This window comes from Colletes gigas, unplaced genomic scaffold, assembly GCF_013123115.1.
Source record: "Colletes gigas isolate AHSC1104 unplaced genomic scaffold, ASM1312311v1 Colletes_gigas_Sc00005, whole genome shotgun sequence".
Taxonomy (NCBI): Eukaryota; Metazoa; Arthropoda; class Insecta; order Hymenoptera; family Colletidae; genus Colletes; species Colletes gigas.
Window position 1 is genome coordinate 8,240,440 of NW_025106634.1, and position 23,890 is coordinate 8,264,329.

At 40.2% G+C, this 23,890-nt stretch overlaps 3 protein-coding genes and 1 long non-coding RNA gene across 5 annotated transcripts; 1 reads left to right on the forward strand and 3 right to left on the reverse strand.

Moving 5' to 3' along the window:
• Positions 1 to 91: 91 nt before the first annotated feature.
• Positions 92 to 9,591, reverse strand: LOC122395088 (tyrosine-protein phosphatase non-receptor type 2). Of its 2 annotated transcripts, none has more exons than XM_043392408.1 (8): positions 9,157 to 9,591; positions 7,609 to 7,770; positions 7,281 to 7,543; positions 6,968 to 7,193; positions 6,746 to 6,895; positions 6,402 to 6,567; positions 6,118 to 6,325; positions 92 to 5,960 (listed from the first exon to the last, which is right to left on the reverse strand). In XM_043392408.1, the coding sequence occupies exons 1-8, from the start codon at positions 9,250 to 9,252 to the stop codon at positions 5,756 to 5,758; spliced, it is 1,476 nt and encodes a 491-aa protein (XP_043248343.1). In that variant the 5' UTR covers positions 9,253 to 9,591; the 3' UTR covers positions 92 to 5,755. The 2 variants fall into 2 exon arrangements, with proteins under 2 accessions (XP_043248343.1, XP_043248342.1); XM_043392407.1 differs by having other exon boundaries at positions 6,743 to 6,895.
• Positions 9,592 to 10,215: 624 nt separating this feature from the next.
• Positions 10,216 to 11,914, reverse strand: LOC122395470 (abasic site processing protein HMCES). Its single transcript, XM_043393087.1, has 6 exons — positions 11,840 to 11,914; positions 11,528 to 11,750; positions 10,991 to 11,299; positions 10,823 to 10,930; positions 10,558 to 10,712; positions 10,216 to 10,444 (listed from the first exon to the last, which is right to left on the reverse strand). The coding sequence occupies exons 1-6, from the start codon at positions 11,857 to 11,859 to the stop codon at positions 10,285 to 10,287; spliced, it is 975 nt and encodes a 324-aa protein (XP_043249022.1). The 5' UTR covers positions 11,860 to 11,914; the 3' UTR covers positions 10,216 to 10,284.
• A 1,279-nt stretch (positions 11,915 to 13,193) lies between these two features.
• LOC122395472 lies at positions 13,194 to 22,028 on the forward strand. Its single transcript, XM_043393089.1, has 3 exons — positions 13,194 to 13,661; positions 14,967 to 15,084; positions 19,047 to 22,028. The coding sequence occupies exons 1-3, from the start codon at positions 13,515 to 13,517 to the stop codon at positions 19,235 to 19,237; spliced, it is 456 nt and encodes a 151-aa protein (XP_043249024.1). The 5' UTR covers positions 13,194 to 13,514; the 3' UTR covers positions 19,238 to 22,028.
• On the reverse strand, positions 18,172 to 19,090 carry LOC122395473. Its single transcript, XR_006258977.1, has 3 exons — positions 18,974 to 19,090; positions 18,774 to 18,801; positions 18,172 to 18,656 (listed from the first exon to the last, which is right to left on the reverse strand). It is a non-coding gene; the product is annotated as an uncharacterized LOC122395473 (long non-coding RNA).
• Positions 22,029 to 23,890: the final 1,862 nt, after the last annotated feature.

A 23,890-nucleotide genomic window follows, 5' to 3' on the forward strand; every position in this document is an offset into this window, starting at 1 on the left:
CGGCTCTGTTTCCGCGTGTAAAGAAGCGAAGCGACGTTCGTTCGTGGCCATTTTTTTCTCTCGTTCGCCGACAGGGAATATGTCTTTTTCACAAAAAATTCTTTTCGTACCGCGACACACCGCGTTCTCTCATCTCGCTTCTTTCGCCCCCTTCGTCTAAAAATCCTTTCTACCTTCTATACCTGTTCGGTTTCCAACTCGTCTCGCGTAAACTTTTACATTTAAAATACCACTCGATATACTTCTACAACGGTACATTTCGTAAATATAGTTAACTGTAAACGCCGAGTCGCAGGATGCAATTAGGCTTCAGGGAGAAGTAACTTCCTACCATTTGCCCAGTTTTATTACTCTACGAGGAAAACCAGATCGTTCTACCTTTCGATCTTCCTCGATCACTCTGTTTGTTTCTCTTTCGCCAGTAACGAGCGCAACTCGATTCTTAGCTTTAGGTGTTCCGGTTGCCGAGTACCGAGACTCCTTTTGCCCAATCTCGATTCACTGGGAAAACTCGTTTCGAGAAATGCAGAGCGTTTTAAAACTACAGGCACAAACATCGACCGGTTAACTGAAACATTTTTTTACGATCATTAGATGTATTTCATCTTCGTGATTGTACCAAGGAACTTCCTCCATATCATTTAAAACCTTTCTTATCGGAGTTATTCGCTTATTATTTCTATATTTATGCTATCGAGCTGTTCGGTTGTACCTATAGTTTCGAAACGTCCTGCATTTCCCAGCGTCCGTTTCTTTCTGTCGAGATAGATCGTCGTGTCTCGAATAACTTCTCACGTTCGACGCCGAGGAACAGGAACCATTTCTTCTCGACGGGATCTACGGAACTTAAACTGTGCGTGAACTCTGTTAAAAAAGTCACATTTAATTATTGCCATTCGTGGATCTCACCTTTGGTCGTTCTTTCTACCGGTACTAAATTACAAAGACCATTTTGCTCTCCGCTGCGCGGGATCCTCAGGCGTTCGAACGTGTGTCTACCTCGACAGGAAGCGTTGTACGAATCTGTGGTAATCTCGTGGTCCGATCTACTCCGGCAACCGGACGTTAATAGATTTACTGGAACGATTATCTATTTTTATATATTGTCGGATAATGAAGGATTCACTTGCTCGACGACTACGCTCTGCCAAAAGGCAAGGGGTTCTGCGTATAGTATCAGTGTAGTATAATATCGTAAATCGTTAATGCTACTACCGGTTCGTAATTTCACTGTGGTTCCCTTTTTCCCTTCCTTTCGTTTTCGTACGAGTAGGCACTTAACTATGTTTCTGCGGTTCCTTGTAGTTTACAACTATTATCGTGGGAATGAAAGAAAAAAAAAAAAATTAAAAAAAAAAAAAAAAAAACAGAAAATGCGTATAAATGCCTCCCCCTCTTCGTTCGCTCTTTTTTTCCGAGATCGATCGTCGGATTTCTATAAAAATTGATCGTTTTTTGATTTTACGAAATCTTACGATCGACGCTGATTTTTTTTTTTTTTTTTTTTGTTCTCTCTCGCGGGTCCAAGAGCGTTATATTTTTCTTCTTTTTTTGGAACTTTCGATTAGCACCGTGTCTCTCGTGGATTCTAGCTCTTGGGGATACGTTTCTCTGTCTCTCTCGCACTCACGCACGCATTCAGAACATTTTCAAACTCCCGCGCGATCAACGACAACGGGGGAGCGGTTTCTCGATAATCGTACGAACATAGAAAACTCGAGAACGCCACCGACCACCAACGATTCTGGTCGAACGAAAGTCAACGGGCCAAAACTCGAACGTGTTCCGTTCACTAATTGACTCGTGGATAAACACCAGCTTCGACTGTCGGAAGCCTTTGGGCGTAATGTATATGCTTTTGGAAAACAACGGCGGTTCGGTTAGGATTACAAATGGATCCGTCGGTCTTAGAACTCGGTAGTATCAACAAACCTTGAAAGCAGAAGCTGTTCGAATGCAACGAATAAACTTTAAATGTTTGGGCGTTGGAATATTAACCCTTTGCAAACAGTGTCTGGCGTATACTAAACAGAACACATTTACCGTTTTGGGCATAGGAAGATTCTTTGAACATCCATCTCCGTTGATTAAGAAAAATTCATTTCCTTGATACATGTTACAACAAAATAATTTACACGTTTAAGAACGAAACTTTGAACACAGATACACGATCGATACACGAATTCTCGAACGTAGTCCCGGTCCTAATCGACGCTAATTAACTCGAAATGCAATTCAGAAATGCAGGAGGTTCAATGAACACACCGATACTAAACAGTTTAGATGTTCGAGCGAGGATTCACGCCGGAAAAAGACAATCGGTATCATTGTGTTCACCGGCTGGCCAAACGACAGAAATCTTTTCCAAAAGGGGCACACACGGTTCACGCTCGAAAGTCTCCGATCAGTTTCGACTGCTTAGAACTCGGGCCACAATAAATGCCTCGTGGGTCTCGCTCAGTGACTCCAGTGTTTCTAAAAAATAAAATATAAAAAATATTGAATTTGCTCGTTTCGCTAGGAACGCTACCGTCTCTTTCGTTCGATAGAATCGTTCTAAATGAAGGCTGGTACGCGTGTTGCAAGCATCAACTCTTTGCAGTACAATAGCTAAGTTATGGTATCCGCCTAAAAAGGTCCATTCGAGCAACAATGGTTAGCAAGGATAGCCGTGAAAGTGTGATGCTCCTGCAAGATAGTGCAAACTGTTGAAAAAAGTGGTCACTGTGCTTCGATGGACATTTTCTAAATGGTCACTCTAGCCACCGTGCTGCAAACAGTTAATAGATCATTATACCACGTTTAAAGTTGGAAAATGCGTCTCTAAATCGCACTTCGCTAAACGTACAAATATTCTCCAGGCAGAAAATCAGGTAACGAGATAATGGTGCACACAGGTAGACGGGTACCGACGACAGAATACTGTATTAACTTCGAACATGTGTAACATCGCTTCGAATGGAACATGATATCTTTAAATTAACGTATGTATGTTCGGTGCATCGTCGAACGAACACGCGCATACGGATGCAACGTACCCAAGAATCTCGTTCTTTTTTTTTGTATTTTTTCTTTTTTTTGGTTTTTTAATTTTTTTTTTTTTTTTTTGTAAGATCGTGTTCCAATCTAGAGCCAGCAACGTACAAAAGTACAAAATACAATTTGTTCGCGACACGTGCTCTCCTTCGCAGAGAAAGTCGAGAACCGCGAACTGCATAACCCCCCTGGTTCCGCTCGTCCTGGAACACGATCCGACAAAGTCTTCTTCCTACTTCAGTTTGATAATCGTGACTTACATAAAAGCTCAGCTTAAGAATACAGGCTTAACACGTTATGTATTTCTTAATCTTTTTTGTTTTTTTTTTTGTTTTTTTCTTAAACCTTTTCTTAACTTCGTCTCCTCTAGAAGCAATTAGACGTATTCAGTCTTTCTGCGAATGCTCAATGGATTCGAACGTACCCATTTGAGCAAATTGGGTGGAAATCGTGTTTTAGAAAACGTTCCTTTTAACCCCGTGTCCCCCATCCCGTTTACTATCCGGCGCAAAAGCGAGTGAACGTTGTTACTGTAGAAAAACGCTTTAAAAATTGGGGGGTTAAAAGTGTATAAAATAAAAATTTACTAACGCGACCGACGAAACGGTTCTTCGTTACTTCAACGTGTTTTCCAGAGCGAACCAAGTTCCTGGTATTAGTTTCGATAATTGTCGCGTCAAGTATTCGGAAGATAATCGAGTCCCATTTAATAGGATCAAGTACTTTTTGATCGACCCAATTGAATTATTCTCAGTAATTCTCTCGATCTATTTTCAAGCTTGCGAGGAAGTTCCTACGAATCGTTTCCATAACTAATTCTCAAGAATTACTTCTAAGTGTGCTCGATCGAATTGAACGTAACCGAATATCGCTCTGATACCCGAAGTGCTCGGCGTAAATACCAAATCTGATGCCAGAAACCGATTCGAATCGAATAAGGTATTCAATGTATACGTAATGTCTACTTATGCGTGGCGTACAAAATTCTTGTTGGCTTCTCGTTCGTTTGGCACCCACTTTTGTCAATTGCTTCGTCGCAAAGTTAAAACGCAATATTGATAAATCGCGCGGTTATGTCGTGTGACGAGCAACGTGCAATCTCATTGGTTGAAAACGTTCTTGAGTCGACGCTAATTACTCGAGTGAAATTCAATACTAATCGTTCTTCCTCCGTATACCAGGAATGTTCGTTGCGTAGAAAAAAAAAAAATGATTCCCTCAACTACTCGATACAAAATCGCTCGTGTAAACGACCGTGAGCTTTTACGAAATTCCGTGAAACATTATCAAGTACAGAATCGAAGGCACAACAAGTAGCCATTTTAACGGAATATTTCTGGTGACCTGCGTTCCTTCAAGGAAGAGAGAAAGCCGAAAGTACCTCTTTACTCATAGCCCCAGGAACAAGTGTTAAAACGAAGTCGACGATGATTCTAAATAAACGGCATCCCACGTAAAGAACGGGCCATGGTACGTCACAGGCATGACTTACGCTAATTCTAATACGACCTCCCTTTCTTTGTCGAACATCCCTATAGAAGAATGGACACTACTTCGATGGGGCAAGTTATTTAAAAACATTTACTGTTTGTGTACTACAGTTAGAATCGTTTAACATTTCTCTACGCCTATCACGAATATATTCATTAGATTCTAGCGAAGTGATCGGGTGCTTATAAACTCTAAGCGAATGATTTTGGTACCCTGGATAATTACTAACGATAGAGCTAATTTATTTGAAGATTACTCGATTAAATAAAACTGATTAACCACTTTGCTCTTGAACAGATTATTAGAATTTAAATAATGACTGCAAAGGAATCAGTCGAATAGAAACAACTATATCTATTTACGTGTTCAAGTAAAAAAAAAAAAAAAAAAAAAATAAATGTGGTGAATTAATACTTGCGTCTGCCTCTGTAGTGGAAGGTAAACAATCGAGTTTACTTACTGAAACGTCGTGCACCCACTTCGTGTAATGTGTATCGTATATGAGCTTACAGACGTTACAATGTACGAATAAGAAGGCATTGACTCATCGCTGTTTTTAGACACTTACGCGTGCATCGTGTTCTTCTTAATTCGCGCATTGTATATAATTATTCCTACGAAACGCATAAAATCAACATATTCCACATTTATAATTAAAACGAGAAAAATGAATCTGACTCAATGCACCTCTTACTCCACCATCATAATTGGAAACACGAAATACGAAATACTCTACTCGCTTCAAAAACTGCGACTCTCAAGGGAACCTAATGAAAGGATCTTCAAAAGAATGTATACTTTCTAATATTCTACGTACTCATTGAGTAAATCACAATATAAAAATACAAATTGAAGATCTCCCCCTTCTCCTTCGTTCACCTTCTATCATCGATTTTTTTCGATCTTTCTTTAGCTTCTCTACCATGCAACAATGTCCTTTACAAAATGCACTTCCTCAGAATAAGTTACTTCTCTTTTAACATTCCTTTGATAACCGGTCACACCTTCTGCTAACCCAAGTTACTTTCTCGATAAAAACGTATCCTCGCGACCGTGGTCTGTTTCCAATTATGTAATGCCGAAATGCTTCTCCCTGATTAATTACTCATTCCTGACAGTAATCGATGACACGTGCAAATGGAACTGTTAAATATCTCGTGGTGAAAGTAACTATTCTTGAATGTGCGAATCACCTAGGTATCACTGACAACTAGAAACAAGTCTGTCCCTAACCACGCGTATACAAATAGCCACAGATTGCTAGAATACCCCCACCAACAATTGCGGCGCCTATGCCTATTGAAAGGGGCTTAAATAATGACCTCTTGAGCTTCTGCCATTCTTCTGTCTCCTTTTGTCGACGTTTCATCTCTCGTACTTGTGCTGCCAAACGTTCCTTCTTTTCTCTGTTACGCTGACGAACTTCGTTTTTCCTATTACAACCAAACGAATACCGTTTAGGAGAACAATGCAAAGACATTTAAATGTACACTCCGACGCAAAATCAAAGGGATACTTGTAATTGTTTTTAGACGACTTATAACTTTGATTTTGTTGCAAAACGTGACTCAAGCTTTTGGAAAAACTTACGTATCTGGACTGGACGGAGGACTAACTGTCTGTAAAGAGTTTTCGCCGTCACTGGTAGTTTCATTAGGCACTGCAACACCATCGGAACTCTTTTCGTGTAAATTGTTTGTGATTTTTGTTGAGTTTGCCGGAGGTGGGCTGGTGGACGTTTCTGTGGGAGCCGATGGTTCTCTGGGCAATGGTTTATCGGGTGGTCCACCTAATTCATCTGGCATTAAATACGGGAGGAAATTGTATCTTGGTAGTTTCGAGTTTAATGTTCATCGTTGATCAATTATCCCTACCGTTCTTTGTTGTTGCGTTCGAAGTTAAATCCGCCATCATACTACGCGTTAAAGATTCGCCTCTTGGAGGAGGCAACGGAGGCGGTTCGTCTTCTTCTTCGATCGAAGAATGACTAATATTATTTACCACGTCATAATGATTTGTTACTATCTCATTATCGACGTTCTGTAAATTACATAAAGATTAATGGAAGTCATAGACCGTTGTGTACCACAGTAGTACAGCATTATTAGGGTTTTTATTAGAAATCAAATCTTTGCCGAAAGATTTGCTTCTTAATTTATATCAAGCATCTAAAGGGACCAATAACACTGTACCACTGCGGATTGGTATTAGTTACCACGTTGTTGGATGGCAATTGTTTTGCTCCTTCAATGATAGCAGCGTATGAAAATTTTAGTTGATCCGGTGTCTGAATTAAACCCATTCTGGATCTTCTCATTTCGATCAACACGTCTCTAACGTTTACGGAATTCAATCCGCTTTCTTCGATCTGTAATCAAATGAGGAGCAATTTCTTTCTCAAAAATGTTTACTTCCACTCATTAATAAGAGTAATCCTTACCAAAACAAGGCATGTGTCGACTAAACAAAATGTCCCGGACCTTCCAATACCAGCAGAGCAATGAACAACAGGGGGGCCAACATTTTGGTCTAATGCCCCCGACTGCCTAACGTCTGCCAAAAAACGCAGAAAAGCTGTTGGGCTTTGCGGCACTCCAAAATCTGGCCAAGTAGTATAGTGAAAATGCAGTATTTCTCTACTTTCCTTTGTTTCCAAATCAGTTAATCTGCGCAAAGTATAAACGTTACATTAACTGCTCTTTTTGCTTTCTTGCTGTTTCTCTATACCGTCGTTTCATATCTTGTTTTCGTACTTTAATATTCTAGTCGTGTAATCCGATGATTCCGTTTTGCTGACATATTCTACATTTATACCAACATCCACAAACGTCATAGTATGATCCAACGAATCACCGAGAGGCCAATACTGATAACACTTAACTTGATTCTTCTCGATTACTTTATTTAACATTAACACAGCTTTAGAATTTTGCTCCCATACCATTAACCAAAAGTGGCCAGCAGTATTCTCCAAGGGTCCTTGAGTAAGTATGTATTGTCTGTGGGCACGATCTACCTACAATAAAAATCAATTTGTCATCGCATCTTCACGAATTAGAATTAAATACATTGTATATTTACCCGTATGAGGTTGGCATTGATGTAATCGCACGGTCCCCTTTCAAGGACAATCCTGCTATGGTCGTACGGCGCAACATCTCTATACCGGTTTAAATTTTTGTTCTGGGGCTTCCTCGATTCATTGCATGTGTATATAAAATTGCTGCATTCGTTACGTATATGCTACAAAAAGAAAATTTTGCTTTAAATTACTTTCGATGAAAGAATATTTCTAAAAACTTGCAACTATTTTTATTATTTAAAAAGTAATCAAATGTCATACGCTTATGCATTAACAGGAAGCGAGTTGTTAAGTGTATACAGTGTGTTGAATATAAGGAGAAGCACAGGTTCGGAAATGTTTATAGTACTTGTCAAAATAAGCAAAAGTGTTAGTAACCGCTGGTCTAGAACCGGATAGTTTACAAATTACAAGGCACACGTTATGAGACAGTCAGCTAGAGCACGACAATCAATGAAAAAATATGTCGAGGTATGCTGGTAACGATGTTGGTACAATGAAATAGAATTGTTTCTTACACATTGAAAACTATTAACTTCTAAATCGTGTTTACCAATACTTTTTTTTGCTTCTTTCGATAAGTGTTAAAGTTTATTGTGTCCTGTATAAACACACTGGTACATGTATTTCGAACTACAATACATGACCTTGACAATAAGATCACAATGCACAGTCTATGCTGCATTTAACATTTTCCTGCGAAAACCGCTTTCCGAGAAAGGGAAACGATATACCCACGATTTAAAACAATCCGTGCATTGTAATAATCATATCCAAGAAACGGAGCGCGAGAACAAGATAAAGAATTAAACGCGGCTGCTGAATTATGGCTCGTTGTTGCATCGAATCGCATCGTCGTGCGGTAAATTAAGTTCATTTGCGGAGCATAAATTAATCGAACACGTTGCTGGCCGAGGCTCGGAGACGTGAGCCGAACGGCTTGCATACGGCTTCTACGATAAATAAATCGGAGCACGATAAACAGACGTGCGACATGTACGTGCGATACACGCGTTCTTGTTTGGTCGACGGCACCGTCGAAAATTTACGAGACCTCGCGAACGACGATAACGCATTACGGGGGGAACTATTAAGACTGCCTCCGAGCGATGTACACGATACCAAAAGAAATCCATCTATTCGCCCGTAAAATGCGCCTTCGTGACAGCGGCGTTATTAATCGCCAGGCTACGCGATACCAAATCCCGACCGAGGGCGAAATAACCTAGAGGGAATATTCCGTTCGACGAATTGAAATTCAGTCTAGGGGCAATTTTTCCAGCTTCCCTGCACGCACGCACGTAAGCGGGCAACGGTTTACGAATTCTATTAAACGGGCAGAGCCGAGGGAAGCGAGTACGAGGAATTTCATCATCGCGCCGCACCGACTGGCGATCCGTGTCAGCGGAAAACAATTCGACGTAGTGGTGAAACGGGCTGACACATTCGCGACAGAAACGGCAGGGTTCCCCCTTATCTCGCGTTTAACCGGAAGGAAAGACGCAAAAAGCGGAAGAAGAGGAAGAGGCGACGACGATCTCTTTTACCTGATAGAGGATCGACCAGGCTTCTTTCGAGTTGATCTCGAGGTACTCGGTCTCTACGTTGCTGATCCCTTGATCGCGCGTCTCTTGGCTGGTCATTCTGTCGGCTCGGTCGCGACTCGGTCTCCTCGGCGCTCGTAAACGGCAAAACGAGACGAGGCACGCGAAGAGGCTGGGGCCCCGGTCGCGCGCGATCTCGCTCTCTCTGTCTCCGTGAAAAAGGCGTCTCAGGCACGGAGCGGTGCCATGCGTGACGCGGATTCTCGCGAAGGGCAGCCCCCGCGGCACGGGAGACGAAAACGCGCAACCACCACAGCTCTCCGTTACTTGTACGTGCACACCTTCCGTTCTCTACCGTACACACTGTGCACTCACTCGCGGAACGAACGCGAACCACCACCGATCGTCTGTCCACCGCCGCCGCCGTCGCCACCGCTGTCGTTGCGAAACACGAGTCAACGTGCTGACATCTTCGGGTAACTAGAGTTTCTTTTCCTCCTCTTTCTCTCTCTCGTTACTAAACGAGTCCCGCCAATGCTCGCCGCCATCTTCCTTCGACCGACGAACGCGACGCGCATGCGTTCTTCTGAGCGCCAAACGGAATTTCGTTCGATCCAAACTCGAGCAGCAATTGATTACTTTACAATTGCTTTTCTAACCGATCATCGTAAATTAATCGGTAAGTGTAAACTCCATTTGTAATCCGTAATCGTAAATCGGTGATTTGTAACCGAACGACGCAAAACTACTTTAACTTGTATTAAAATCAGTAATGTAGTCTAGGTCTGGACAAACTTGAAACAATATGAATATAAAATAAAAATTGTATAGGTTGGTATAAGTAACGTAAAATAGAGGGTGTTGGAGAAGGGGTTTAGAACTTCCAGGACAGATAGCAATCATTAAATGTAAGAAAAAGGTAAACAGAAAGAAATGTCTTTTGTATTATAAAACTTACATAAAATTCCGGTTATATGTACTTAAAATTCTAACGTTCTTGTACATATTACAGTATAAATGTATTTTAAAATATAAATTAAATAAATAGTTACATATGGGTTGAAGTAGAAAATATTAATATTTAATAGCTAATACTTTGACGGTAATATACTCGTTTAATATTAGGAAATATTAGTTTCTCCTTGGAACTTTTGAAAGCGTTTTATCGCCGTTTTCACCTTTGCCACTATGGTCATCATCGGTATTTGTACTTTTTCTCTTAGCTGACTCTGCACTCCCCTTCTTCAGCCAAGAAGCCATGAAAGTGTTAGGGTTGTTCTTTTTCCCTTCTCTGCGTGTAATAGAATTAGTAAATCAATAGTCTGGCATGCCACTTCGCGGGATTAAAACTTTATAATTCTTGCAATAAAACGTTTAATTATGCGGTACTAAATGCATACATACATATTTTTCGTTTCTTTTCTGCAAGCATCGTCTTTGTTGTGTACGTTATTAACCAAAGTCGAGACCGTGTGCCAAGACAAATCCCCAACTGCTAATGTTGTATTACTTAACAACTCAATGGTCTGAGTTACCGATAGCTCTTTTTTTAGCCAGATCTGGTAGCACCGAATAAAGGATACAAAAATTAAAAAAAAATATCACTTTAAAACGATCGAAATTTTGTAAAATATATGTTTTCTACAGAGATATCTATTCAGTTGTTTACTTGCGAAGCTTCTTCCGTGTTCAAAAATACAGGTACACGATTATGCATCCAAGAGATGACATTGTTAGACTCTGTTGTAACAATGCTGCAGCTATATATTGTTTTACCCTGAAATAGAATTCTTTAATTCTTATATTAAATGAATTATCCTAATGGGGTTACATTTACCTCTCCAGTTTTATATTTATTAAATATTCCCGCCATTTTCAAAACCTTAAATCCTTTCCATCCATCTTCTGACCATTCATCTTTCCATGTTGCGGGATCATCTGCTCTTACACCCTTCTCTTGAGCTGCATAAATGTAATAGGGTTGTTTAGAATCTTTCTTAGTATTCCCAGCTTTCCATTCGTAGTATCCTTCGCAAATCACAATACATCTCTGTCCTTTATGAAGCAGTGGAGCATATAATTTCGAATTCCTAAGATTCTCCAGACGCGCGTTATGCGTCGCGATGCTACTCTTCTTATAGTCTCCCTAATGGATTTGAACAGGTTAAAACATCTTTATCAGTTGCATATTAACATAAGATAATTGCAAACAAATCGTAATGTTCTGTAATCGCATAACGCGATAGGATAAGAATTCATTGTTTTCGTTTCGTAAATGCCTTCAGCCTCGATGCATTTGTTGATGATTCGTTCGCGGTCACGTGACCGTACCCCACCCTAAAACGTCGAGCGAATTTTGTTTGTAAATAGTAACCTCGTGCCACGGCGGAATCACACTCCACATCATAGCACAAAGGACTCTCTCGTGTGTTTCTCCAAATTGTGATCCAGGTACGACGCATGGAAGGGCATCCTTGGGACCGATATTATATGACGGTTTGTACTCGACGTCGCTTTTAGTCCACGAGGTTCTACGTAGTTTGCCATTCGCATCCTTGTAGCCGCAAGCATCGCACAAAGTCTCCGGATTCAGAGAACTGTAAAATGATTCACGTGTTTTCTCTAGCATTCGTAAACTTTCCGTGTCATGAATTAATTATTGAAATTACGTGACAGAATTACTCACCAAGCCGCTCGACCGCACATATTGCTCGTGTCACTGTGATGATGTTAGTATAGTCTTAATCTCATGTTCCATCAGAAGATGCAGTTGGATGTAAACAGAGCTGCTCACGTGATCAACGTTTCATTGGTCAGCTGTATTTTACTTTGTTTCAGCTTTATTCATTTGTCTAGTATAGTCGGAGAAGTCATAATAAAATTATGCTTTGTCTATATTAAGCGTAACATAAATTAACTTGAGATTATATGCGTTTATTTAATAATTTTAAGGTAAGAACGCCCAAGTCTGTCATGGAATAGTTCATTAACTTCGACGCTAGATGGCGCGCATTTTTTCGATGTCGGGCCCTCTGGTGCTAAAACGCCCAAGTTTGTCGTGGAATAGTTCGTTACCTTCAATGCTAGATGGCGCTTATTTTCGACCTCGGGCCCCCTGGTGCTAAAACGCCCAAGTTTGTCGTGGAATAGTTCGTTATCTTCAATGCTAGATGGCGCTTATTTTCGACCTCGGGCCCCCTGGTGTTAAAACGTCCAAGTTTGTCGTGGAATAGTTCGTTATCCCCAACGCTAGATGGCGCGTATTTCTCGACAAACTTGGACGTTTTAGCACCAGGGGGCCCGAGGTCGAAAATAAGCGCCATCTAGCGTTGATGATAACGAACTATTCCACGACAAACTTGGCCGTTTTAGCACCAGAGGGTTTGGCATCGAAAAAATGCGCGCCATCTAGCGTCGAAGGTAATGAACTACTTTAATAAAATTATTAAATAAACGTATATAATCTCAAGTTAATTTATATTAAACTTAATATAGATAAAGCATAATTTTATTATGACTTTTGCCATTATGCTAGACAAATGAATAAAGCTGAAACAAATGAGAATACAGCTGACCAATGGAACGTTGATCACGTGAGAAGCTCTGTTTACATCCAACTGCATCTTCTGATCGAACATGAGAGACTTGAGTTTTATGAGTTTTATCCTTGTAATGTATTTTTGTTTACCTAAGTCTTTCATCCCGCTGGACGTAGTGCATACAATTTGTCAAATAGAATAAAATATGTCCCAAAATTACTTTATTTGTATCTTTTTCGTTAATGTAAACGTTGAATTAAACCACGGCCTTATTCGTAGCGGCCTTTTGTGAATTGTATACCTAACATCTTCTAACGGTGTTTATTTTAAAATATGAATGTTAAGAAGGTTACTGCTCTTATCAATTTATCCATTGTTGGGTTGACGCGATCATTTCTTTTTTGGTTCGTGAACAAATTGAGGAAATAAACGAGAACGTTAATCCATCTTTAGGTAAGCATGCTTTACAAGTTTGATCCAAAGTGTGGAACTTCGAGAGAAGACCATGAAGCTGACACAAGGACGCGACAACATCCAAATGCCAAAAGATTCCCCACCCCAGGCGCGAACTAAGCCTGTAAAAGCTTTCACGATACGTATATCGCGATCGGCAATTCAAACGAGTGTCCCGCGTGTCCGTGCAATGCGTAATGTAGGATATCCCCACCAGAAAGTAAAACGGAGGACTCAAACTGTCGGTGCGCTTCTCCGTCACCTGACCGCCAGTCGCGATTTCAAATTATCCGGGACGAGGCGTCGCGAGCTTTATTTATTTTTTTTTTTCCCCCAATCATCTCGTCGGCGCGTTTACACGACGGTGATATGTGCTACCGCGGTGCGTTGCTGCTTCTCTGTTCGTTTTTAGTGCTCCACGGCCACCGGTGCGTGGAAAATGTCACGAGCGTCACGGAGGAGAACGCGCTAGCGAAACTGGTCAAAATGTTTTCGAAGCCTGGAGCGTTCAAACGAGTGAGCTTTACAATGAACCGTACATCGAGCGTTCCGAAAGTCGTCGAAAATAACTGTCGAAGCTTCTTCGCGGGTTTCGACTTCGTATCAGAGGCCGGCAAAACTATTAGAATACTAAATAACGAATACAATTGAGACGTAGTAATTTTCAGTTGTCCAACATAAAATATTTAATTTGATATTTTTTTTTTATATTCAATTTTTTCAGATTTCTAAATTTTTCAATATCGAAAGAGAAGGGTTGATTTCTCCCTTAACCTCTTCAGAGACATTTTGTTTTTTGCCTATTTATTATTGACAGTAACTATAATTATAAAAAAAAAAACTGAACGTCCATATATGTGGCCAAGGGCGTGAAGAGTTTAAGTAAACAAGTAGCACGAACATTTGTGCAAAGTTTCATGAAAATTGACATATATCGTAATAAATTCGAATCATTTGTTTAATTTAAGAAAACTAAGGATGACACCGGAGAAAATGATAGAATAAAGATTGTTAGAGCGATTAACCTAAGAGAGGCAGAATCGATTCTATTCGATACGAAGTCGAAACGGATCTGCGAAGGATCAGAATGCATCGGGACCGCGAAGGACTCGGAATCGGTTCGCTGCTACGAATACCGGTGCTCGATTGCGTAACAAAAAAAATTGTAACCGGAGAACGTCCGTACACGTACGATTCTGTAACAATCGCGAGTCCCGGGACTTTAATGATCGCGAGAATATCGTAATTACTATTGTAACGAGACTCGTGTCTTTTCTTTAATTGTACGCAGAATCTTTAAACACGTCTTACGGAATCCATTAAACTGTTACTCTTAATTAACCCCTTCCCGTACTTCAACGAGTTTGATTCGCGACGTAGATTTTGGTCCAAACGTAAACATCACGAATCATTGAGTTTTAGTTTTTATCGATACGCCACAAGAGTTACTTACGATTCTTATAACCTCTTTTTGGGCCCCGAATTTCGTCGAGCTAAATGCCACGGGAAGAGGTTAAACCTACGTAACTTGGTGGAGGCAAATGGCGAATGTTTTTTTCGAGATTTCGATCGAGTATTGAAAATTAGATTCGACAAGGATCGACTCGAAGCAATAGTATAATCGTTTTCATAATTAACCCATTTATGCCTTGTATATTAATCTTCTATGTGTAAATTAAGTATTTAAATTGGAATCGAAGTGCAAGATCGTTTGCTTTAGGCACAGACGAGTTAAGAACGTTTAATCGGCGGGGGCGTATTGCGTAGACGTTGCACGCTCGTTGGCCACGATGAGACTGTCCGGCACTACGTTACTTTCAGATTAATGCAATACTGGGTGAAAATTCCATCGAGGAGTCTTTCGCGACCTGCCCGAAAGGCGAGGAGGGCCTCGAATGCAGAAGAGCCGAGGCTCGTCGATCCGTCGACTGTCCAGAAGGTAATTCAATGCATTCGTAACACGACCCTTGAAAATATCACACACACACACACATATCCGTGCATTCACGTCGAAGTTGCGGCTACTCGAATAATTTAATATCTAGGATCTACGAATAACCTTCGAATATCATTAAAATCGATACAAAGTAATTATTGTCTCTGAGAAAGTTAAAATGATATAACCTGAACCTACAGTTATTAAACTCGTACGGGGAGGCGACAGTGGCGACGGTGGCGGCAAGCCAGGGCTGACAATACATGAAAATATTAGGTCCCATTTTTATGTTACATATAAACTCACACCTACTACTCAATATTCCTCGTGTTTTGTAGAGGTATCCCTTTGCGTAGATCAGTTCGAAATCGAAACAACTCTGATTCGACAACTGCTATTGATGCTGCCCTAAATTGGGCGGGAAAACTCATCGAGTCACCCTGTGGGCATAGTACGAGGAATATTGAGGAGTGAGGGAAGCTGAGACTCTACCTGGCCTTCCTGTTATATTTTCAACCTAACCCACACCTAAATTTTTCTGTTATCTCCCTGTCACTGTCTACTAGCTCAAATTGCACTGTTATCTTTTGGCCTCGTTCTAATACGTATGATTCATTGTTCATGCACTCGCTTGAGTTCAGTAGTCCATCTCTTGTTCTCATATCATTAATATGGTTCAGGCATGTTCATTATTCGTTTTTCCAAATACCTAAAATAAATTTGTACGAATGTTCGATCTTTCAGTATCGAAACGATGCAAATAAATGTTCAGATACATCGTGTAAATGTTTCTGCAGATTTTCCTTCGATCCCCTCCTACTTTGGAAAACACTGGAATAATTACATCTTTGCATTCCAGCACAACGGTCGTATCTCGCTGGTATGGAAAAACAACGGTTTCCGCGACGTACAATGGAGATTCTAACCTTGACATAGCCACTCCCACGGGCATTGTTTGCCCACGTAAAATGCAACGCCTCTCGATAGTGTCGATCTATAAATTAGACAGCACCGATCGATCGAACGATCCCGTGCATCGTATCCTCTGATTCACCGTGCCACGATAAATCACTTTTGTCCGGGTATTATACTTGCACGATGTGCAAACGTTTCTACTTTCGCCTGGATGAGAATATGCAACGCTCGAACCGAGTACAAGATCGCGGTTTATGGATAATTCGGGAAAGTGAATTAAATTAGAAATACCGTGGAAATATTATGTAACAATTATAGAATTTAGGGACATTGATTCGTTACATGATTTGTAAACTGCATATTACCAATTTTGCACAGAGTGTTGGTATAATTCCCGGTTTTAGTTTATGACTTTCCAACGTAAACAATTGAAACCTATATTACAGCCACTCCTGAACGTGTTTGCTCACGTTAAATGCATGCCAGCGAGCGAAAATGTTAATCCATGAATTAGGCGCGCCTCTGGATCGGATGGAATACCTAACGAATAATTAATACCATCTTGTAATTTACCCTTTACCACCATATGCACAAACATTTGGATACAGATCTTAGTCATCGTTCATACTCGACAGGGGAATGTACTAATGAAGATATATCGTCTAGCAATAAGTGGGGCTGGTTCTTATTAGATTAGTCATCTCTCGACACTCGCATGAATATTCAGGCTCGTTTTTCTTCGTCCATCGAGGTGCTATTATGAATCACTGTTTCCGTGACGATAATCACTGTAGAAACGTTTCTACTTTTACCTCGATGATGTGAAAATAACATTAACCCCCCGCGGTTAAAGACTTAGACATTGCCCTGACAGCACACTTTCGCTACCAACAGCTCCAGTATTGCTCTAACTTTTAGTATATTGTTATTTTTTTAAATTTATTACTCTACACAGACATTCTTTGTTGCCCAAAAACCGACCAAGTTGTAACCGTTTCGAAATTGGAACATGCTCGGAGAAAGCCAGCCTTTATCTTCGAAAACTTTACAAGCACAATTAAAAGTGTAGTTTCACCTTTTCCTAGAAATCTACGTGACCCGCTGTACAGGGTGTTCGGTAAAGCGTGATGTAATCGAGAAAGTGGTGACCGACCGTGAAAAAATGAATCAAGAATACAGAATTCGAGTAACTGGAGCATAATCGTTACCAAGAATTAAACGCTTTTCGATGTCTTAACGTTCCATTACGTAAAAACATAACGTCTGTACGGGTTCGACATGCTCCCATGTAAGAAATCCCCATAGGGTTAAGAACCACTGTTCCAGACGATAGTAACGCCTTATCGAATAATTTTGAATGCAAGATGATGTAGCTGCTGTGGGAATGAAAGGATAAATGCAAGGATTTGTACTAGTCGAGCGTGGCGTCGTGTCCCTCCTTTCACCGTCGCGAGCAAGGAAGATTTAGCGACCGGACTATCATTACGCTCATGGGACGCGTACAGTCTCGCACGACTGTCTAATTACCGTGACGAGAACGTAACCGCGAATAACAGATGGTGTACTCGATTTCTTGGAACGATTTTTTCCCCCCTTATTCAATTACACACAACGCGACGAGGTAAACAGAGACCCTGGAATCGGTTCTACGTCGACAGTCATCCTTCCATAATCCTAACACAGGGTGGATCACCTGATTTATACAAAAAAGATAGCTAACACATTTCTATGTATCATAAATTAGCTTAAATCTAATCTTTGAATGACTCTTCCGTGAGGATGTCGACGATTTAAATACCGATCTCCGTGATAACTGACAATTCTAAACACGTTGCTACCGACACATTTGCCTAACTCGATTCATGGACGTAGACGTGTCCATCGGATTACAAAGATTGCGTTTGAATCGGAAACGGCAACAAGCCATGACATTGATAATGTTTGCGAACAATGGTAGAACGAAAATTAGCTTAGTCAAGTGCAAGGGTACTCGATTGATCCTCGACATCGATTTATTCAGAAACGAATCATCGTACGAAAGTGTTACATTTATTCCAGTTGAAGGTTCGACACAAAGGTGACACACATCAGGCCGCTTTCGAATCAGATGCGTATCGATGCACGCGAGTCGAGCGATCTTGAATAACCACACGCATTATTTCCGATCGTGTTGTAACAAAGAATTAGAATACCGTTAGGAACGAAGAAAATCTTGCGTTCTAGCTACGCGTCGCCTGGAACGGATCGACAACTCGCCTCGATTCTGGACCAGTTCCCAGATGAAAAATCCGCACGTGCGGCGTACGTGACACGTGATACAGTTCGCCGTTCTGTTCTTTTTCATTTCCATTTCGCGTTACGCTTGTTTAACCCAAGGAGTCGGGTATCTCGACAGTGACGCAACCGTGCCTGAGTAACGGAATCGCGATGAATAATATCCGAGGAGAGACACAAGCGGCGCGTACAGTGGAAAGGGAAACTTGGGATAAAAAATTCGGAAGATACACGTTCGGCTCCGTGGTTCCGCGAACATCGAAACTACGAACACGTGCAGCAAAACGCCGCGAACTTTTAGGTGTCTGAGGAGTCAGTGTTTCTCAATCTTTTCTGCATCGTTCCCCAACTCGACGTCATGAATTTTGACATCTTTCGACCAGGTTCTGAAAAATTATGATATGAGTAATTGTTCCAAACTTTAAAAAACATATGAACACAATATGATTTTATAACCTAAATCGATGAATATTAGTATTTAAACAAATGGACTTATTACACACCTTGAAGGAACAACTGACTGCTTCGAATCTGGAAAAATGATTTCTTGTGTATAGAGACATTTAGTTGTTTACTATGGAAAAGGCGTCGAGTTAATTAGGAAAAATGACTGAATTACGATACTCTACAGTTGGCGAGCGTCCAGTCAATTTTATTCCCGGCTGTAACTAGTCTTGCCCGATTAACAGGTTAATCATCATACCTGATAAACGACAATCCGTCACGATGAACCGGGTCGCGGTTTTCACCTGATCGTGTTTCTTTCGTCCTTTCAGGCGACTGCTACTGCTACAATTGTGCCTCGGCCGGGCCCGAATTGTGGGCCTCTTGTTGCCGCGAAAGCTTGCGATGCTGCTCTCATCTCGCGGCTGCCTGCAGGACCTGCGACCATCCGACGCTGTATCCGTTCTGCTCGAAGCACTTCAAGAAATGCCTAGCCGAGTACAACGAGAAAAAACAGAATTGATTTAAGAAACGGAGAACACAAAACGAAACGAGACAAAACAAGACAACGATACTCGTTTAACGTTCGAACCGGGGCCTGCGAGAGGGAGGATGCAGGGGATACGTCGTATCCTGGGGCCCAGGAAGCCTCTGTCGAGCAACGGAGCTGGAAATTTCCTGAAATCCCAGAAAATGTTTACATATCATATTTAAAGACCAGTACATATTGTTCTACTACAGCCAGTGGCGGATACTAGATCCATCACTGGCTGCAATTCATGGCATAACAACAAAATGGCTGACGGAGAAGGGACTCGAAAGAAACTCCGTGTCCCGTGATAAAAATCTTCTCGGAGGCCCTGGTTTCGACAAACGTGAGAGTATTCCGACCCATTGGCTACTGTTATCTTTTTCTTTTTTTTACGTGTAATAAACATCGAGACACTCGTGGTAAATGGGAACGATTAACTTCAAATACCCTAACCGAATTGGTACGGCATCTTGCATAAGCTGAAAGTTTTACGTCGAGTTTCTAAATATAGCGTTTATCATTCGACTCGTTAAACTGGTCCCCCGTGTAATTTTTTTGCCACGGACGTTTCGCCGGCCAGGAACTAAGATGTCGCGAGATAGAGTGTGCCTGACTCGCGAAAATCTTTACCAGAAACGTTCATTCCGCTTTTGTCACGAAATATTTTAATCTAATGCCGTGAAAAGCTACAAAACATTTTTCCAGGATATCTGACGGGTAATTCCGGATAACCGAGATCGTAGGTACCTCGTGAGAGATACGAGAACATCGAGCATATAACCTAACCCAAACTTGGCGTGCTCCGCCATATTCGAGATCAAGCCTGAACGCCACCTACCTCGTTAAGTTAAGGGTTAGAAATAAACTCACGAGCGTACACGATCGTTTTGGATCAGAATTACCTGCCAAACGTTATGGAAAAGTATTTACCTCCCCGTTCATACCCTATAGTTAGTTACAAAGATACGTAATAATAAAAAAATAACAAAAGAAAACCAGAGATTTTGTAATCACGAATTTTTTAGCGTTCTCAGGTAAAGTTACAAAATCAGTAGAAAATTAACGATACCTTCCAAAAGGTTAAACGCATATACCTTACAATCTTCGGTACACCTAAACCCCGAATAACTTCTAAGCGTGACGTAGCCGGCAACAGGTAGCTTCGAATACACGCTTCCGATTTAATAATTTACAAAGGTCATCGATCCTACAAACGGTTTCGCGCAGCTGTTCATTGTTTGGACGCTGTGACGTCACGGCATGCCGCCAACAACGTTCTAGAATTACAAAATAATAAACATCACTCGATATACAATCATTGATAAGCTTTATTCGTGTAGTCTCCAGAGTATTCGGTAATCTGTACTTTATTTTTTTTGTTATTTTTTCTCTTTTCATTTTTTTTTATAACTACTAATCCTATAAATTGTGGGGGGGCAGAGAGATTCTCGTCAGGTAGTCAGACTTAAGATAACAGTACGAATTTTTGGACGTAAAATTTCCACGGTGCGTGTAGACTTGTTTTCCAAACAATATTGTGTTTCGCGGCAATCCGAGTATTCTCGTTTTTTTTTTTTTTCAATCTTCTTTTCTCTTTACCCATATTCGTGCAGAGCGTTCTCTTTCTGTGACCCCACGAAATATCGGATCACGTGTTTTTCGTTACACAGCTTTCCTTCGAGTACCTTAAGAATACTATTCCGCCGTGTTTGAAATTCCGTTTGTTTTTTTCAACCGCCAGATCTAAACTTCGATTTTCACTTTTCGTTCGAGTGGTTTCTTTTTCCCTTTTTTCTTTTTCTCATTCCTCGCACTACCGCCCTGCGTCAAATTTTCCCAAGTTCGAGAGTCTTTTTCTCTCTCTTCTCGTTACAGCGAAAAAGACGTGTCTCTTATCGTTTCACTTTTAGAATATAAAATTACGTTCGCACTCGACAGTGCTCAGCTCTTAAACAGCACCACGCAGAGGTGAAAGACAAGACTAGAAAGGAAGATAGGAAGAAACGTATTACAGGTTGTGTTTTTTTGCTTTTGTTTGTTTCCGTTTGTCCGTGAGAGAAAATGCAATTGAACGTATTGCGTAAGATCGTCCGAGCTCGGAAACAGAATCGACAACTGACTACGATTTGTGAACGGATTACCCGGAACCTTACGCGAACATGTATTCGGCAGTCGTGAGAGTGATGCACCGCGCACGTCTTCACTTCGTTGAACGATGTTTCGTCACGAGGAAAGGGAGATATATCGGCAAAAGAAACGCAAACATTACGTATCGGGGATGATCGTGTAGCTGAAATAATCGGTAACCGCCAGGGATGAGCACATTCGAATGATTTTGTAATCCAAATATAACATATCTAAAATACTGAATATATGTATTTAGAAAAAACGACAACCTCACATATTCTATTTTATACTCGAACTGTTGTATATTAACACTAGATTTACGTGTTTCAAATTCCATACATAAAGTTACAGAACCCATAAATGTAATGTATCCTAATTAAAAAGAAACTGCATTCAAATGTAATCGCCAAGATGGCGCGTAAATCTAGTATTAAATACCGCTACAACTTGTATTCGACAAATCGTATCTGTGTGGTGTTTGCTCTTCAAAGTGTTTACAAAGAAATAAAGAAACTTTTAAGAAATTTACAAATTTACAAATTCAATTATTTATTTGTTTACAAATACACGAGTACCTTGCCAATATTTTATGTCATTCATAAATTTATCATTGTTATACATATTTATGAACCTTTTATAAATAAAGAAATAATTTTACGAATTTACACAAGATCTTTTATCGATTTCCGTTCTCAAAAATATGTATAAGCCTGAAAAGTTTATAAATTATCCATAAACAAGCGATATTGACAAATTTATAAACGTGCGTAAATTTTGAACGAATAAATAAATAAATAATGAAATTTGCAAATTTATAGAGAACGCACAGATATACAGATTGTATATAAATAAAAAATATACAAGTTTATAGAACTCTGTAAATTTATAATAAATCCATGAAAAAAAAAACAGTCATAGAGAGTGTGTAATGTCTACGAGTTTATACAAAATTTTGTATTATTGTAAAGTTATTTATTTATATAAAATTTAAATAGCAAACATCACATTAATGCCATGTACACACGACTACAGCACGCATGTTCCGATAAAAATTTATTCGTATCCCACGTATTCGTTATTTGTTACCTAGATTAAAATTTACTGAATACTGAAACCGAATGAAATATTCTGCATTTACTCGACCGTTAAATATGAAATGCTAATATTCTGGACATTCACAAGGATTTTGCATACAGTACTAATTAGTTTCTTGTATCAGTCCACGGGTAAACGTAGTTGTAATGGAATCACCAACATTATTTTTCGGCATAAACGACTGTCAACCAAACCTATTTGGATAAACTCTTTCAAACCTCTCGATACGAATGCAAACGGAGAGGCAGTACGGTATTCTGTAATTGTACAGTACACGAATACTTTCAAAGATTCCACTACAAACAGAATATAAATCAGTAAGATGCTCGTCGTTCGGATACTTTCTAAAATACATTTTGCTCATCCCTGCCTGAGGCTCCAGTCGATTCGGGGTCCCGAAAGTTTCGCACCACGTCGTTTAGTCGGGCAAATTTTATTCGCGAATAACAAATAAAAATTGAAGATCAATTCGTAAACTGAGTTTTGGTCGTAGCTTTATTCATCTGGTTGTCGATTTACAAAATCCGTGGACACATTCCGATTTACGAATAAAACGTAAACTTTGGTTAGTTTACGAATTAATTAAAAATAATTATTCGTTATTCGCAAATAAAATTTCCCCCAACTACGCCACACACTGAATATAATTGGTCGCAAAAATATCGGTCGGTGGATATTTTCACGGTAACTTAAGAATTATTTGCACTCAAACTCGTTAAAAAATATTCTAAACTCAAGACTACCGATCCAAATCATCTTGATGTTCGCGAGATAGATCCCGGACGCACGAAACTAAAAGTTCAACGAATCTTCAGCCGTATGTATAAATACTTGCCAACTCAAAACTTTATTTATTTTTCCCAAATACACGTCAAGCTTCTTGAAAAAAGAATTAAAACCAACGAAAATATGAGATACAGATCACGATCCATTCTATGATCAATTTCTATTAAAACGAAAAGAAAATCACTCGAAACTTTCGAAATCTCGACTGGTAGTTTCAGGTACCCAATACCCCTACTACGTACGAAACTAATGTAACGATATACCGGATGTCACTGCATAACAGATATTATGCAATAATGACGGAGAAAAATTATCCCCCTCTGGCATTACTTCATAAAACCTTGGTGTACGAAAATCTAGCATGTGGCATACGGTATATCTTATATACAGAGAATATAACGTGTCGTTCTGTTGTTATTTCACTGATTGAATTTCTTGAAACGAACGTGTTAAAATACAAAAGAAAAATGTGACAACTTCGTGTTCTATCGACGAAAGTACAGTCGGACAAAAATATAATGGCGTGCGTTGTGCGTTACAAAAAAACCACGTTTTTTCTCCCTTGATCCCGTGTTCACGAATAAATACGAATAAAATCGCTCACGCGCGACAGGAGGATTAGACAGCGGTAGCGTC

What these genes read in the sequence shown, in the direction of transcription:
- LOC122395088 (XM_043392407.1), bottom strand. Translation starts at nt 9,252, where the DNA reads ATGACCAGCCAAGAGACGCGCGATCAAGGGATCAGCAACGTAGAGACC. An exon ending in TACACGACTAGAATATTAAA is followed by an intron (nt 7,194 to 7,280) that starts GTACGAAAACAA and finishes TACTTTGCGCAG; the next exon opens with ATTAACTGATTTGGAAACAA. An exon ending in AATTGCCATCCAACAACGTG is followed by an intron (nt 6,568 to 6,742) that starts GTAACTAATACC and finishes TGTAATTTACAG; the next exon opens with AACGTCGATAATGAGATAGT.
- LOC122395470 (XM_043393087.1), bottom strand. Translation starts at nt 11,859, where the DNA reads ATGTGCGGTCGAGCGGCTTG. An exon ending in ATGTGCGGTCGAGCGGCTTG is followed by an intron (nt 11,751 to 11,839) that starts GTGAGTAATTCT and finishes ATCATTTTACAG; the next exon opens with TTCTCTGAATCCGGAGACTT. An exon ending in TGATTCCGCCGTGGCACGAG is followed by an intron (nt 11,300 to 11,527) that starts GTTACTATTTAC and finishes CAAATCCATTAG; the next exon opens with GGAGACTATAAGAAGAGTAG.
- LOC122395472 (XM_043393089.1), top strand. Translation starts at nt 13,515, where the DNA reads ATGTGCTACCGCGGTGCGTTGCTGCTTCTCTGTTCGTTTTTAGTGCTC. An exon ending in AGCCTGGAGCGTTCAAACGA is followed by an intron (nt 13,662 to 14,966) that starts GTGAGCTTTACA and finishes CGTTACTTTCAG; the next exon opens with ATTAATGCAATACTGGGTGA. An exon ending in ATCCGTCGACTGTCCAGAAG is followed by an intron (nt 15,085 to 19,046) that starts GTAATTCAATGC and finishes TCGTCCTTTCAG; the next exon opens with GCGACTGCTACTGCTACAAT.